The sequence below is a fragment of the Chiloscyllium plagiosum genome, unplaced genomic scaffold (genome assembly GCF_037043375.1).
Source record: "Chiloscyllium plagiosum isolate Xiang-an unplaced genomic scaffold, Cpla_swu_hap1 HiC_scaffold_24, whole genome shotgun sequence".
Taxonomy (NCBI): domain Eukaryota; kingdom Metazoa; phylum Chordata; class Chondrichthyes; order Orectolobiformes; family Hemiscylliidae; genus Chiloscyllium; species Chiloscyllium plagiosum.
The window spans coordinates 31,057,018-31,074,151 of NW_028270162.1; the positions used below are offsets into that span (position 1 = coordinate 31,057,018).

The following is a 17,134-nucleotide window of genomic DNA, read 5'->3' on the forward strand; positions in this document are numbered from 1 at the left end:
AGTTAATTATCTGACCTGCTATTAATTGGTTCCTGTGACAATCAGTCATCCCAAGGGAATCTAAGCTGCAAGTTTTATTGAAATTAAAATCAATTAGTCATCTCTCATTGTTATTTGATAATTTCACTTTTCAGAATATCTATTATGGTCAATATTCCTCAAATTTTTATTTTCTTCTGCCTCCCTAGCTTTAAATATATTATCCAACAGACTGCTCATCCATATGTCCTTACAGTGTTGAGAGCAAACTTGGTGTGCAGTACAAGACTATGAATTCACAATAATGCTAGAACTATGTAAAACATCATCCTGTTACCAAGTTTAAAAATGTTTCACTCATTGCTTCCTCCTACAATTCTCAAGTCTTGACAATCCCAGTTTAACATTGCTTAACCTTTACTTCTAGATTCATGTCATTTTAAATCTTTTCAAAATTTATGGTCTCATGCACAAACTAAAATTTTGCAAAACAAAACAGCAAAAGGCATACAAAAACCAAACACAACATGCAGAAGAATAATGATGCTGTAAAACAAAACAACAGAAAAACATTTGAATTTATAATGAAATTCTAGGAGTTGGAAGCCAGCAAAAAATTGAATAAATCCTACATTTTGAATCACTAAATGTTCCAATTACACACATAGGCTTTGTTTTTTTTCTCTGAAAACTGAGAAACATTAGAAGCAGGAATTATGTAAATTGGCTCTCACCCAAAGTGAGCAGCCCATCTTGAAAATCTCTTTTGCAAATACCATCCCAAACCAGAATATATTGAAGCAGGGACTCAAGAACCTACTCTCCAAAAACAAGGCAAAATTCTTTGGAACCATCACAAACCGGTTTATAAGTAGTAATTTGCAGATTCTACAATTGTGTCAAGGATTAAAACTGTTCATGTTCGCTACTTACGAATAGGATTGGAAATGGTTGAAATTAGTATCCTGCTTGATTTAATTATTAGTACCTACTCTAAAAACAAAAGGAATTCAATAATTCTTAATGTTGAAGTGTTTGGGGAAAAGAAAATTTGGTTTGTGGGAGCCAGGTACTGGTGGCGTTTTGTTTAACTCAATTTAGTTCCTCAAGCGCTAACCAACTGTGGCTGAAGTACATGCGACCTACAGAAATTAATTGTACTTACGTCAACTCCTGCTTTTAATGCGATGTCCTCTACACAAGGAGGACAAGAGTAGTAACACTGTGGAACAACATCACATCAAAATCTCACATAATCCTGACTTATGGAAATTTGCCAATCAAATCCTGCAATTCCCTACCCAACACAATTCTCACATGGACCACAGGAGTTTCTAAAACAGTTGAAGATCCAATTGGGCATAAAGTGGCTACTGCTTCATCAAATTACCCAACAAAAAAAGGGCTCTGAAATGAGGGAAGGTGAGATCTTAAGAATAAAATTAAGCGCACTCACAAGGAACATCTTGTTTCAAAATGAACTAATTCATTCTCCTTTTAATATTCACTGGACTGTCATTCTATGTAATAGATACCATCAAAAATCATGGTGTATAAACTGATCTAGTGTTTAAGACAATGCATCTTCTAGCCTCACAAGTTATGTTTTTGTATATGCTTGGCATATAGGTCAACCGTTCCTTTTAGCCACGACAGTGCAATACTAATCTTATAACTAGTTGGAAGGAGTCAAGCAGATGATATAGACTGTGAAGACATGTGGGATTTTCAGACAATCAAATCCTGCTGGGCAAATGCCAAAGAGAACTGTGTTTTCCAAAAAAATGTATGAAGTATGAAGCTGGTTTCAAGTTATACGTCAAAATAATTGATAACTTATCAACTGAATGTGCAGTAGTGAAGGAATTTGGTATTAATGAAAAGTTGATGCGAGAATGGAAGGAGGAGGAATCCACCCTGAAGATAGTGCTCAAGACCCATTTTGCCTTGAGAACAGGAATCAGCCACTACCCTGATCTTGAGAACCATATAGTCATAGAGATGTACAGTATGGAAACAGACTCTTTAGTCCAACTCTCCCATGTCAATCAGATATCCTAAATTAATCTAGTCTCATTTGCCAGCATTTGGCCCATATCCCTCTAAACCCTTCCTATGCATATACTCATCCAGATGCCTTTTAAAAATTGTAATTGTACCAGCCTCCGCCACTTCCTCTGGCAATGTGCACTAGCTTTGATTGAAACAGTTTCCCCTTAGGTGCCTTTTAAATCTTTCCCCTCTCATCCTAAATCTATGCCATCTAGTTCTGGGCTCCCCAAAACCAGGGAATAGATCTTCTAGGAATATACCTAGAATTTAACCTATCCATGCCCCCTAGTGATTTTATAAACCTCGATAAGGTCACCCTTCAGCCTCCAATGGTCCAGGAAAAACAGCGTCAGCCTATTCAGCCTCTCCCTATACTCAAACTCTCCAATCCTGGCAATAGCCTTGTAAATCTTTTCTGAACCCTTTCAAGTTTCACAACATGCTTCCTATAGGAGGGAGACCAGAATCGCACACAATGTTCCAAAAGTGGTCTAACCGATGGTCCTGTACAGCCGTAACATGACCTCCCAACTCCTACACTCAATGCTCTGACCAATAAAGGAAAACATACTAACTGTCTTTTTCATTATCCTATCTAACTGAGACTCCACTTGCAAGTAACTATGAAGCTGTAGTCCAACATCTCTTTGTACAACAACACTCCCCAGGATCTTACCATTAAGTGGAATGACCTGTCTTTATTTGCTTTTCAAAATGCAGCACCTCACATTTATCTAAATTAAACTCCATCTGCCGTTCCCCTGCCCATTGGAACATTGGCCCATCTGATCAAGACCCTGTTATACTCTGAGGCAACCTTCTTCACTGTCTGCTGTTTTCTGCAAACGTACTAACTATACCTCCTATGTTCACATCCAAATAATTTATATAAATGACAAAAAGCAGTGGATCCAGCACTGACCCTTGTGGTCATGGGCCTCCAGTCTGAAAAGCAACCTTGCGCCACCACCCTCTGTCTTCTACCTTGGAGCCAGTTCTGTATCCAAATGTTCTACCTTTATTCTATGAGATCTAACCTTGCTAATCAGTTTACCACGAGGAACCTTGTTGAACGCCTTACTGAAGTCCATAGAGACCATGTCCATATAATGGAATGGGTCCTTGAAAATCATCAGAATGCATTTCTGATAACATTGAAACCAACACAGATACATGCATTTGTGGGCCAAAAAACAAATTGCAAATTTAGCAAACATTTCATGACAACAGCTTTAGTCACTTTAAGAAACAAACAATGTCATGTTGCTGCAGCAGAAGTTGGAGATCAATCAGAGACTACCAAAATGACCAGTTTCTAGCAATTCATCATTGGGCAGCAGGAAAAACATGATTACTATTATGTCACATCTGCAATATGGATAAAATGCCTCTGAATTTCAATAGGCCCAGCAACTGAACCGTGAAGTGGAAGGGTTCTAAAATAGTTATTGTGAAAATAACAGGTCATGATATACTTCTCAATGGTACAAACCTGCATAGGTGACTAAACAAAATGAAAGCCCATGGTATATTTTAAAGATAAAACCACACCAAAAGTCAAGATCCCTACCAGAGTCTTTGTACTTGCGCATAATAAAGGTCAGGTGGATGCAGATAAAGTTATGGATTGCTGTGGTTCTGTTCACCGAGTTGGAAGTTTTTGTTGCAAATGTTTCGTCCCCTGGCTAGGCGACATCATCAGTGCTTGGGAGCCTCCTGTGAAGCGCTTCTTTGATGTTTCCTCCGGTGTTTATAGTGGTCTGTCCCTGGCACTTCCGGTTGTCAGTTTCAGCTGTCCGCTGTAGTGGTTGGTATATTGGGTCCAGGTCGATGTGTTTGTTGATGGAGTTTGTGGATGAATGCCATGCCTCTAGGAATTCCCTGGCTGTTTTCTGTCTGGCTTGCCCTATGATAGTAGTGTTGTCCCAGTCGAACTCATGTTGCTTGTTGTCTGCGTGTGTGGCTACTAAGGATAGCTGGTCGTGTCGTTTCGTAGCTAGTTGATGTTCATGTATGCGGATTGTTAGCTGTCTTCCTGTTTGTCCTATATAGTGTTTAGTGCAGTCCTTGCATGGTATTTTGTACACTATCATAGGGCAAGCCAGAAAGAGAACAGCCAGGGAATTCCTAGAGGCATGGCATTCATCCACAAACTCCATCAACAACACATCGACCTGGACCCAATATACCAACCACTACAGCGGACAGCTGAAACTAACAACCGGAAGCGCCAGGGACAGACCACTATAAACACCAGAGGAAACATCAAAGAAGCGCTTCGCAGGAGGCTCCCAAGCACTGATGATGTCGCCTAGCCAGGGGACGAAACATTTGCAACAAAAACTTGCAGCTCGGCGAACAGAACCACAGCAACGAGCACCCGAGCTACAAATCTTCGCACAAACTTTGAGTTATGGATTGATAATGTGTGGAATAGGTGCCCAAGTGGTCTACATAAAGAACACATAATATCAGTATGGGATATACTCAAATCCCATACAAACAGTGGGATCGAGAAATAAATAATATCTGTATTGCAGTTATAACAATAGATATAATGATCCCTAGTTCGATCTTTGAATGCGTGCCTCAAAAAGACATTCAAGGATTATGCCCATGCAGTGTGGAATAGATATATGGTTGATGGAGAAACCCTTGATGAACAGTAGATACATATACAGAACACTCCATTTGGTGTTTTATGCAGTTTGGTCATCAGATCATTAAATGCTTTTTGGGCACAAACTATCATTAGATGATTTTCAAAAAAAAACGCAGATAATCCAATCCAGTGGATGGAGAAGAAGATAATTTATTCAGAACGGCTGATTCTAATATCAAAAACCACAGGAGAGGATATTTAAAATGATGCTATAACATAAGTGACTCAGAAAAAATTCTATGAACTCTGTGAACCTAACAGGTTTTAGAACATTTTAACTGTGGTTAAAAAAAGTTGATTTTTCCACAATTAATTTGTTCAATAAACTGGACCATGTTAATTTAAAATGGCTTTTTTCCTCGCATATCAAAATAACAGTTCACATTTTCTACTTAACCATACATGTCAACCACCATTCTTGGAAGTTTCAAAGATTGACATTTATGGTTGCTTGAAATCAGAAGTTGCAGATCTTAACAACATAACTTTGCTTTGGTATCATTCAACATCATTCTCTGCTAGATAATTAGAGCACAGGTCTTACTTTCATGTACAGAGCTCTGCCTACAGGCATTCAATTGTTATCTGTAGATAACTAATGCAGCTAGGATGATATAAAATTGAAAATAAAAGCCTATAAATGTCTGAAGAATAATGGTAGGTCAGAAGACTAGGATTTTTCTTTGAGAAACCAGCAAAGGGTAATTTTTAAAACGTAAAGGGAGTAATTAGACAATGAGCCGAAACTAAAGAAATATAAGAACAGACTTATATTATGGAAGATGATTAGAGTAGCTAAAATAAGCATTGGCCCCTTAAGGATGAGACAAGGGAATTATTAATAGGAAGCAAGAAAATTACCAATACTTTGAACAAGTGTTTTGTCTCTGTATTGACAGAAGACATGAAAACATTTCAAAAATAGTAGAAAATCAAGGCAAAGATAAGGGATAAGCTTAAAATAATTATGATCCAAGAAAAAATGTACTGAGAAAATTCATGTGACTAAATACAGAGAAGTCTCTTGACCTGATGCCCTAAAATCTGGGTTTTAAAAGAAATTGTTGCAAAGTTAGAAGATGTATTGGTGTAATCTACCAAAATTCCCTAGATTCTGGAAAAGGTCCCAAAAGATTGGAAAAGTATGAATAGAAGACCTCTACTTAAAACAGGATACTTTAGGCTAACATCTTATATTAGGAAAATGCAAGAATCCATTTGTTAAAAAGTGATGGTGGCAAGATACCTAATATTTAAAACCATGTACAATTAAGCAGAATCAACATGGTTTTATTGAAAGGGATCAGCATTTGACAAATTTATTAGACATATTTAAGGATGCAACTAGCAGAATGGATGAAGGCAAATCAATAGATGTAGTGTTTTGGATTTCTCAAAGGCATTCAATTAAAAAAAAGTGTCATTTCAAATGTTACTACATTTGGCAAGAGGTCTTGATGTTAGGAGTGATACAGTACAATGTATAAAGGATCAGAACATCAGAAAAAATGGTCATTTTAACGTTTTCGAACAAACTTAGTAGAATGCCACTGGATTGATGCTGAACCCTCAACAACATACGATATACATTAATGAATTGAATCAAGGGTCTGACCTTGTTTATTGTTGACTAATTTGGTTACTATTTAAAAATTGGTTAACATACATAAATTATGAAGAAGGTGCCAATTGTCCAGAGAGCTATAGATAGGGTAAATGAGTGTGTGAAAACTTTGCAAATGAAGTGTAGTGTAATGTGGGAAAATATGAGGATGTCCACTTTGAAAGATGGAATAAAAAAGCAGAATGTTACTTCAATGGAGAAGAACTGAAGAATGCTGCAGTGCACAGGGAATCACGAATAATGTAAAGTTAGCATCCAGGTACAGAAAATAATTAGGAAGGCAAATGGAATGTTGGCTTTTATTGAAAGAGGAATGGAGTATAAAAATAGGAACATCTTGCCATAATTGTACAGGGCATTGGTGAGATCACATCTAAAGCACAGGGTACAGTTCTGATCTTGTTACTTAAGGAGGGATATATTTGCATCTGAAATAGTTCAGAGTAAGTCCGCTAACCTGATTCCAGGATGACGGAATCATCTTATGAAAAGGTTAAGCTGATTGGGACTGCAATATATAAGGCCAAGTTAGACAGCTATATTTTCTACACGGGTATCAAGCTTTATGGTGACAGCCAGGAAAATGGAGTGAAGGCCAAATCACATCAACTATGATCATTTTGAACAGAAAAGCAGATTCAAAGGGCTGACTGACCTACTCATGCTCCTATGTCTTCTGATTTTATAACCTTCTGATTGTTAATGTGGGTCAGAGCTACCTTCAAACAGAAAACTCAAGAAGATGAAGATAAAGAAATCTAACATTCATGGGGTAATAAAACACCAGAAGAACAACGTTAAAATGATTTGGAAAATGTTCAAATCCACCACTTCTTCCAGCATATGAATATTACTTTACTGGTGAAACACATCTATAACAAAACCAAGCCGAATTGATAGAAAGTAGTCAATTATACATAAACACATTAACATTTAAAGGCTAATTCAGTGGCATGGCTTTATATACTTTGTGCAATACCTATAAGATTTTAATTCAGTTTTCACTTTGCTCATAATCTTTTTATTTATTATATGCAAATTCATTGAGTGATTAAAACATGTTGTAATATGGTACTTTTTTAAGGTTGCAATAATACTGCATTACTGTTTTGAGATCATCCACCACACACTGACCTATATGAGAACTCAATAATGTGTTTGCATGCACATGTAGACAATTCTCCCAGTTACTGTTTTTATTGAACATTTGAACATGAATAATGTTTTCCATAAGTTTACGAAGCACACAGGCAATATAATTAGTCATAGAGATGGACAGCACAGAATCAAACCCTTCGGTCCAACTTGTCTATGCTGACCAGATATCCCAACCTAATCTAGTCCCATTTGCCAACACTTGGCCCATATCCCCTACATCCTTGTTATTCATATACCCATCCAGATGTCTTTTAGATGTTGTAAATGTATCAACCTTCACCACTTCCCCTGCCAGCTTAAGCACTACCCCTTAGGTCTCTTTTAAATCTTTCCCCTCTCACCCTGAACCTATGCCCTCTAGTTCTGGACTCCCCACCCCAGAGAAAATCCCCTCATGATTTTATAAGCCTCTATGAGATCACCCTTCAGCCTCTTTTGCACCAGGGAAAATAGATCCAGATTATTCAGTCTCTCCTTATGGCTCAAACCCTCCAACCCTAAATTGAATGCTTGCAATTTTTACAAACTCCAGCTCCATACTGTATTGTAGTGATGTACCATATATAGCTAAACTTGAGTGGTAGAACAGTCACATGCCTTGGCCTTAGTTCATTCTTAAGTTCAATCTGAACCTGACTTAGAATCTTGCTACCAGTTTCTAAAAGCCAGGGAACAGACACAAAAAAAAAATCCACAAGTGTTAATGGATTGTTGGGTTTTAACTCAGGGGGTTGAAATACAAAAGCGAGAAAGTAATGTTTCAACTGTACCGAGCCTTAGTTAAATCTCACCTGCAATACTGTGCTCAGTTTTGTGCACCAAACCTCAGGAAAGAGGATCAATTTTAACTTAAGACAGGAGTTGACCATTATTAATAGTCAAGGCTATCAAGGAATATGGAATAAAAAGCAGGCAAATGGAGTTAAAGCATAAATCAGCCACAATCTAACCTAATGGCTTATGGGGCTGAATAGCCCACACCTGTTCTTTTAATTATGCCAAAACATACTCAAAACCAACCTGTACAATCATAAAAAATAATGTAACAATTGTATATTAACTTGCAACTTCAAATTTATGTATATAAACAACACGAAAGCACAAAACAGAACAATACTTCAAAACTTGTTATATGACTGATCAAGATAAAAATGATGGAGATGTTTCCACTGAAGCACTCTCACAATTACTAAAACTCTCATTCAAAAATGCTTTTGCAGACTGGACATTCAGCATTTAATCCTTCAGCCACTAATATGCGTTGTGGAGGTAATATTTTAGAACTATGTCCCTAATTATAACTGAATAAACCTCTTTAACTGTCTTACTTTATACATAATACTCAAAGTGACTTTGTCAGTTAATCAAAATCCTGCGTTCCAGTACCTGCACAGAAAACACTTGTAGAATTTAGAAACATTTAGGATATAATTGGCCTTCACTTACGACGGCTAATTACATTCAATGTAATATACTTAAAGGAATCATACTTCAGGCAACAAAATAATTCAACTTTGTACATTGCAAAGTTCACTTACCAACAAATAGTTTTACATCTCTGACACTGAAATCGCTATCTGGTGTTCTGTGGTTAGAAGACAAGAAGTTAGAATGTTTAGTCTCAATCTCGGGGTTATACAAAAAAAACGTTCTGAAACATGGTTAAACGTGGGAAAACAAAAGGCTAGTCCCAAACCTTCGTCATTACTGTTAAAGGCATAGCTATTTGCTTTGTTTACCTAACACGATGGAGGTTGTATTTTCAGCACTTATTGATAACTTCACATTGCTCGGTTGGGCGCTGGCTTTGACAAATCGGACGTTTCCAACTCGAACCCAAGATTGAACTCTGGGCTCCAGGAATCCAAAGGCTGCTTAATCGATCTGAGGATTTGACACCGTGTGTCATCCCAGCTACCGACATACAATCACTGACCTATAACTGCTGTGTTAACATGGAGATGTGAATTCAGCATGAAAAGAACAAATCTTATTCCTTACATATTTGACTTTCATTATAAGGCGACGGGTGTGCGTAATGAAATACGATCTTCTGCTATATGCTAAAACACTAAAATTTACAGTATATTAAACAGGGTGTCCGTGACAGAAACAGGTTCCACTTTATTCGGGCCATTTTATGGATCAAGAAAATTGGTGTCAAAGTATTCTGCAAATCGTTCTTGTCAACATTTACATCCTCAAAATAAATGTCCGAAATCAAACAACACGTCCATGTAATATTTATCGCCATCCTTAGAAAAGGGACTATTTATTTGGGAGTTCCTTTTATATAAAAAGGTACACCTTTAGAATGCAGAGCTCAGTGCCAGATCAACGTGCTTCTTAATAAGTGAGCCAGCGATCATCCCTACCTGTTACTATTCTCAACAAAAAAAATTCCTTCGGTAGCTGGGATGTAATGTTAATAACTAACTTTTTGCTGCATCAATTAATGTCTATGTTGAATGTGTCACCTCAGGCCCCCTTGGGTGTTCCAAGGTTTTTCACGTCAGGGAGATGAACTATCCTAGTGGCGCGCTTCGATAGTAGACTGCCTATGACACGATCCTTTCCCAAATCAAATTTAGGATCACTGGAGCCACGGCAGTCTAGATTAGAAGTATTTGTTAAAGTCCACATAGCACCCGCCCCCCTCACTGGTGATCTGCACCGTAACTTCTGCGACAGAGGATGCCAGAACCCGTTCCAGCTTACTCATTCAGTTTTAAGTCAAATTGTGGTCGCTCCCATCCCCGCCAGGCCTCGATTAGATAAATCACATGGATATTGAGGCTGCTGGGATCATTATTTAGTTTTGACACATCCGAAGATGCCAGTGAGAAAACGCACGGAGTTATCTGTTTTCCTCTCCTGAATCTGATTTTATTAGGGAAATACCACACTCGTGTATCCGTGTGAGGGTGTTGTGTACCCGATGCAGTTTTCTCCAGTGCTGAGACGTAGTGAAACTTTTAGGATTGCTGGCTCCGGTGAAAATAGACAGGCGTGAAGTTCCCGTATTTAAATCTCTCTTGGCATTCTTCCATGTGCCTGGTCGGGAAAAGAGTTAATGAGACTATCTATCTGTGTGGACTGAAAGCGTGTAACTCGGAAGGATACGCCACTGGAGATTCAAATTGTCTACCTTGACGGCAATAACGCCGTTATGGTTACTTTATTGCTCTAATGTGGCACGCTTGCTGGAGGAAATGTGGCCTAATCTAGAAATTCATCAAATTATTTAAACCAGAGTGTGAATGATAAAAACCTAACTTTGAAGGGCCTTATGTCATATCTTTGATCTTGTTGCGGTGTTAGGATTTCAGCAGCAACTACGTCGAATTCAGGGCATAAAGAAGGGAGATTATGTAGGCTGAGAAAGAATATCACAGTTCTGTTAACGTCTCAGACTCAGACTGGATTAAGGTCGCTTTAACCAGTATCTGGTGATGAATGAGGTCAACGGAGTTACTGATGTACCAAACACAGACATATCGATGGCGTTTGCTGTCAGTGTCTAGGAACATTACTGAATAAATGAAATCTAAACGTATCTAATAGAAAACTTACTTGATTCCTAGACCATCTTTGTCCCTGAAGATAATGGGGACCTTGATAGTCTCTCTCTGCACATATTCAAGGGTAAAATCTGTTGCAACATACAGCAAAACTTAACTTTAGCAGAGAAGCGAGAAAAGTCAACCCAACAATAAGTATAGTTAATCCGAAAAAAATTTGCAACCGCTGGCATCGTGGTGGATCGAACAGGGATTTGCCCAGGATTCTAAATTTGCGCCTTTACAGAACAACCTGAGTTAAAAAATCAACGTAGCTCTTCCATGTGAATCCGCAGAACCAATAATGTAGCCGCTACTTAACAATGCCTCTCCATTGAACCTGTATTAACGGCCTCATGTTTTATAAAAAAAATTGGCAGTGGCTTTGATTCGTTCTCCCGCCCTCCACCCCCACGCATCCTCATGTAACGCTGGCCAAATCCCTGTTGGACCAATTGCTGCAAATACAGACGGTTCAGATATCAACAACATGCAAATTATTTTTTAAAAAATAAACGATATCAGCAAGTCTATATATAGTTATTTTATTTTGTGGATAGATTAAGGAAAATTTACAATCCACACAGACACATACATAATATTACGATTATCCTTTCTCATACCGTTGTATTTTTTAGTAAAATGTTTCGAATTGTTTTCCTGTGTTTCAGACGTCATCTCGTTTCGAAATTGATTGCACAGCAAATGTTACAAAAAAAATGACTTGGATTGTGAGATAATGACGATAGTCGTCAAGCTCTGAAGTCATAGCCTGCCTTCACGGCGGGAAATTCGAGACTCAAACAGAACCCACTGACCAGGCAAGCTGCAGTACTGCTGCTGCAGTCGCAGTCTTGACGTGGATTTACTGTACATTTAAAAACACACCTCTCTTCCAATTCTTACCTTTTCCTTTCATAAAGTGCACGTAACTTGAATTGTATGAGGCAATACTAAGCTTTTCCTCCACATCAAAAGTCCTCATGCTGGCTATGTCATCGTCTGAGAGGTCCTCATTGTCATACCGCCTTCTACAAAATGTGCGCTATAAACAGAACAGAACCAGACCTATATGTAACGCTACACCAGTGTTGAATCCGCAGCCATTTCAAAAAATAGATTTCATAATGAAACATCGTATTTGTGTACTGGCTAGGTATTAAATTTAACTTTATGAATGTGTACTTATTTTGATCAGTATCAACACGACCAAAGTTTATATTTGCATATGGGACGCACGCATTGAATGTTGCAACAGGACGTACTTCATATACAAACAATAGTACTGTACTAAGTACTCGGATGATGAATTGGAAGTATCTTTTTAACATCATAAATCGACCTGATAAATCGATCAATTTAAAGAAATTTACGACTCATGTATTTTAATGAAAGCCATCCCACCGCGGTCCTTTCATAGATTTGCAATTTAAACGTGTTTATGTGCATTTTCTTTCCTAAGATCACAAAAAAACTGCAATGGTTGAAACAATTTCATAACGTGGTCCAGTTTTTAAAGCATGATTTTGCATAAGGCTCCCGCTGAATTCAGCACTTTTCAGACCTGCTGCTATATTATTGGACATTTGTTCAAGTCCGAGAAGAGACCAAATCTTAACGTGAAACCTCGATGCAAATGATGTGGGAATTTGTTGCAATACTTCTGTAAACACTAATGATTTGACCATCTTCGACTAAGTGGGGAGCCCGGTCCAGGCAAACTCGAGGCGAACTTTGCACACAGCAACGTTAAAATTTGAATAATACTGAATTATTTTAATACTATTACATGTGCAAATAAGGGTGGGTGAGCTATCATGCAAGAATAGAAATCAAATGGCGAAGTGGAAGTTTCAGGTTCCTCATTTCGAAGGGGAAAAAAAACTTTTTTAAAAAAGCGCAAAGGTTTTGTAAACAGGGACAACATTTTGTTTCGTGCCAGACCTCTCGTCGCTAGGCGTCCGATTCAAGCGAATACGAGACCGAGTTTGAAAAGCACAAACACAGATCTTCGATTTTGGGCTTTCTAGCCTGTCTTATTTTTCCCGTTCCAAAGAAAAGAGAGAAAAGGTGAGGGCAGGAGATTCGGGGGCGGGGGGGATGAATGGATGAAAAAGCTTGAGGGGTGGGCGGGGAGGGGGGGAGAAACTAGGCCGTCGAGCCTGGGTTGTAGGATGGAAGGCGGCCAGCGGGAAGCAGCGCTTCCTCCCGCAACACTGTAAACACACCAGACCCACTCACTCCAGCCACTTCCCCCACAGCTTGGGGCGGGAGGGGGAAACCCGTGACCATTGGACAAAATAAAAATAATAAACGAGAGAAATTGAAAACAAAACGCATTTTAAAAATAAAAGCCCCCACAGCACACCCCCCCCTCCCATTTTCACTCATCTTCAGACTTAAAACAGGAAGTCACTAGCCTTTCACAGCCCAAAATAAAAACAAACGAGGCCATTTCAGCTCCAGTCACACGGTGACTGCTCCCCTCCATATCACTAGTAGCTGCATAAATCCTGTCTTTTTAATATGGCATAAAAACTCGTTACGTTACAAAAAACTACAGACCAATCTTCGTCCAGAATCTTTCTCTACATCCATTTTTGAGATAGCATTACTCTAAATCACCAATGCATCACCCAGGATTTTGTGAATCCAAATAACTTTCAGTCACTCTACAGCCCGTGTAAAAAGACACCATTTTTCTATAGGACTCTATTGCATATGACGTCATACACTTCCAAAAGCCAGAAAACACCTTACGTCACGTCGTTAGCCCCTTTCCAATTAAAAAAATCGGGAATTTTTCTTTCCGTGCACCCCAAATGTGCAAAAATTAAAATAATAATTAAATGCTCTTCCCACCTTGCAGGTTATTAAAATGCACCTACTACCCCCCCCCCCTACTTAATTGTAGATTGGATGGATGGGGGGGTGAGGGAATGCGTGTTCCCCGCAGTTTTGCAGCGACGGATTGTTGCGATGCAGAGCCGCACGCCACGCACGCACAGCGCCGCTTGCACCACTTCCCTGCAATCATAATGTTGGACAGGCAACCCTCCGACTCCGGAACGGGCCCTCTCGTCCACAAAACAGCAGCAGGGTGCCAGGGCTTCCACTGCCCATCCGGAAGAGCCCTTTTCCTCCGTAAGTCCTGTATCCACCCGAGCTGATAGTCAATGCCGTGTCGCACGATCTTTCACAAATGCACTCCCCGAGGAAGGACAGCGAGAAATACTGAACACCATCGATTAATAGCCGGTTTGAGGTCAATACTAACTCCAGTACCTGGTTACCTATTAATGTTGCATTGGATCCGAAATTTTTGATCTTTCCACAATAGAACAGCTCCTCGTCAAATGGCTGTTCTCTACGAACGTTAATATATTCAATAAGGCTCTTACATTCTTAACTGTCAGAGGCTCACTCAATATTGCTCGTTTGCTGCCTTCAAACTTACTTTTAAATCACGAAATTTAGGTAGCACCAGCATTTATTGTCCACCACTAATTGTCCTAAAATAAGTGGTACAGTAGCAAGTTGTTTTAGTGAACTGCTGCACCCATGTTAGTCCCTCACGACATTAACCCAACAATGAACGAATGTCAATATCCAAGTCAAGATGATGCGTGCCTTGGAGAGGGTCTTCTACGTAGTAATGTTCACAAGTGTTTGCTTGCTCGTTTGTTTTTCTAGAATAGTCATGCGTTTGGGAGGTGTTGTGGAGGAAACACTGGCGAGTTGGTGCAATTCATCTTGGAAATAACTTATGTTGCAGGCATAGTGTGGTACTGTATGTCAATCAAGCAGGCTGCTTTGTCTTGCATAGTTAAGACTTGTTAGAACTTCGCTGTTCCAAGCAAGTGCACATTCTAACTTAGACAATGTACGTATTGGAAAGGCTGGGGGAATCGGGTGTTGAATTACGTTTTTCAGCTTCTGACCTGCTGACGTAGCCACAATATTTATGTGGCCGGTCCAATTAAGTTTTTGGTTCAAGGACACCTAAAATGCAAATGGTGAATGTTCTGCAGGTCTTACTTCTCCCACACCCTATGTCCAAAAGAAGCAAGAGCGTGGAGTTGAGGCCAAAATCAGAACCAATGAAATCTGACATTTAGGTGGAAGCCAAACTGAATATTAATAAGCATGTTATTTGCAAGCGTCATGTCCAAGATACATAGATCATAAATTGTTTTAAAAGCTGTACTTTGTTTAAATTTAATTTTTTTTTCCTGGACTAAGACATGGCCACCAGCAATCACATGAAGCAAACGGACCACAATTTCTGGAAGGGTTCTAATCAGTCATTACCAGGCTAGCATTCATCGTGGACATCGTCCTCCTGGTATGTCACGTCCCTGAGTATGCTGTAGCTTTAAGAGGTGTATTTTGTCCTGGTTTCTTTTGGGGGACAGATGCTGAGCAGCCTATGAAAAGACAAGCAACTTGTGAGTGCCTTGGGTTTAAATATGGAACTATAGAAGCAGCCTGAGTGGGTGTGGTCAAATTCTCACAGATCAAGGACTTTTAGTTAGCTTTCAGCAGTTGCTGTCAGGGTCCCGAAGAAATGGAAGCTATTTTTCCCTCTCTTGATTACAGCTAAAAGCTGGGGCTTCTTTTTCAGGGCTGTTGGTTGAAATGAAACAGATTTGTCTCAAATGCATTTTATTTTTGTTTTGCCAGAGCTATTCTTTCCTTTTCTTTTGCCTCTATTTCAAGCTGCCTCATTTGCATTGAATTTTACCAATTTCCAAAGATTCCAATGGCATTTCCAACAATCGTAAATGTTGAGCTATTGCTGCAATTACTTCCCCTTTTTGCATAGACAAAGGCAACCCCCAACCCTAGCTGGTCTGCCAATTCCAAAAGCTTTGCCTTGCTCATATTCTGTGAAACTCCTGAAGTGACTCCTTCCACCTCCAGGAACCTCTTAGTCATTAAAAGAGCCATTACAACACAAGGCACACCCTTGTTCAACCAACTGAATTCAACACCCAAAACAAAACATGCTAACACTTAGCACGTGCTGCCTTTAAGTCCAATAATCCGAAACTCAAGATGAAATTAGAGGTTTTGATCCCGGATGAGCCCCCAATCTGTTATGGAGTAGACTAGAGCCCCTCAAAATATATTAAGAAGGTAGTGTAGACTCAACATTTTCTTATTTTAAAAGGTAAATGTCAAATGCTGTGTTCCACATGCAATTCGATTGGTCAAACTACTCAACATTAAGCAAAACAATTTATTCAAACACAATTGCTAAAATACAATAAAAGAAAAAAAGAACTTCGAATAACTGTCAGAGAACTGAACAGAATAATATCTTAAAGTAACTATGACTAATTAACTGTTTAAAATAGTAACATCTCAAACACCCTTGGCAAAAGGCATATTCAGAAAAACAGATTTGTCTCACGTCCAATCCAGCAGCCGAAGAACAGAACCCCCCACTTTTTGGCTGTAATCAAGAGAGGGAAAAATAGTTTTCACTTCTTCAATTCCCCAAGAGCAACTGCTGAAAGCTAACCTAAAGTCCTTGTTCTGTGAGAGCTTGACAACACCCACTCAAGCTGTTTCTATGGTTCTAACGTTTTAAAAGAAAAACCCAAGGCCTCACAAGTTGTTTACCTTCTCCTCACAGACTACTCATCACCTGTCCCCCAATCTCACTCTAAAAGAAACCAGAACCAAACATACCTCTTAAAGCCACAGCATCATCACACCCTTGTATCGTGTGAATCACAAAGATCAGTACATGTGATATCTCCCCCAGCGAGTTCAGAACAAAGCAGAGCTATTGAAGCTCTTATGCCTGAAATAACACTAACAGTTCACCACTGATCTCATAAAAATGAAAAATGGTCCAAGCTCGAGACAGAAAGCAGTAGTTATATATGTACTACTTTATTACTTACTTCATTAAGGAACCCTGTCACATGATAAAATCCTAGTCTCCGAAAGAAAAATTTTTTTTAGATTAGATTCCCTGGAAATAGGCCCTTCGGCCCAACAAGTCCACACCAAACCTCTGAAGAGTGACCCACCAAGACCCATTCCGCTACCCCCTAACTAATGCACCTAACATTATGGGCAATTTGT

The 17,134-nt window shown here is 39.1% G+C and overlaps 1 protein-coding gene across 7 annotated transcripts in view; it reads right to left on the reverse strand.

The window, feature by feature from the left end:
- The window catches only part of kdm2bb (lysine (K)-specific demethylase 2Bb), a 199,248-nt gene extending 183,863 nt beyond the window's left edge, over positions 1 to 15,385 (reverse strand). For 3 of the 7 annotated variants that reach the window (XM_043715722.2, XM_088000041.1, XM_088000038.1), the window contains exons 1-4: positions 13,601 to 13,852; positions 11,942 to 12,080; positions 11,049 to 11,127; positions 9,014 to 9,060 (exon numbers count right to left, since the gene is read on the reverse strand). In XM_043715722.2, the coding sequence (XP_043571657.1) occupies positions 9,014 to 9,060; positions 11,049 to 11,127; positions 11,942 to 12,080; positions 13,601 to 13,633 (298 nt within the window). In that variant the 5' untranslated portion in view covers positions 13,634 to 13,852. Of the gene's footprint in view, positions 1 to 9,013; positions 9,061 to 11,048; positions 11,128 to 11,941; positions 13,139 to 13,600; positions 13,853 to 13,897; positions 14,452 to 14,492; positions 14,895 to 15,346 lie in introns of those variants that run through there. The other 4 variants (XM_088000040.1, XM_088000039.1, XM_088000043.1 and 1 more) reach the window with 4 other exon arrangements.
- Positions 15,386 to 17,134: the final 1,749 nt, after the last annotated feature.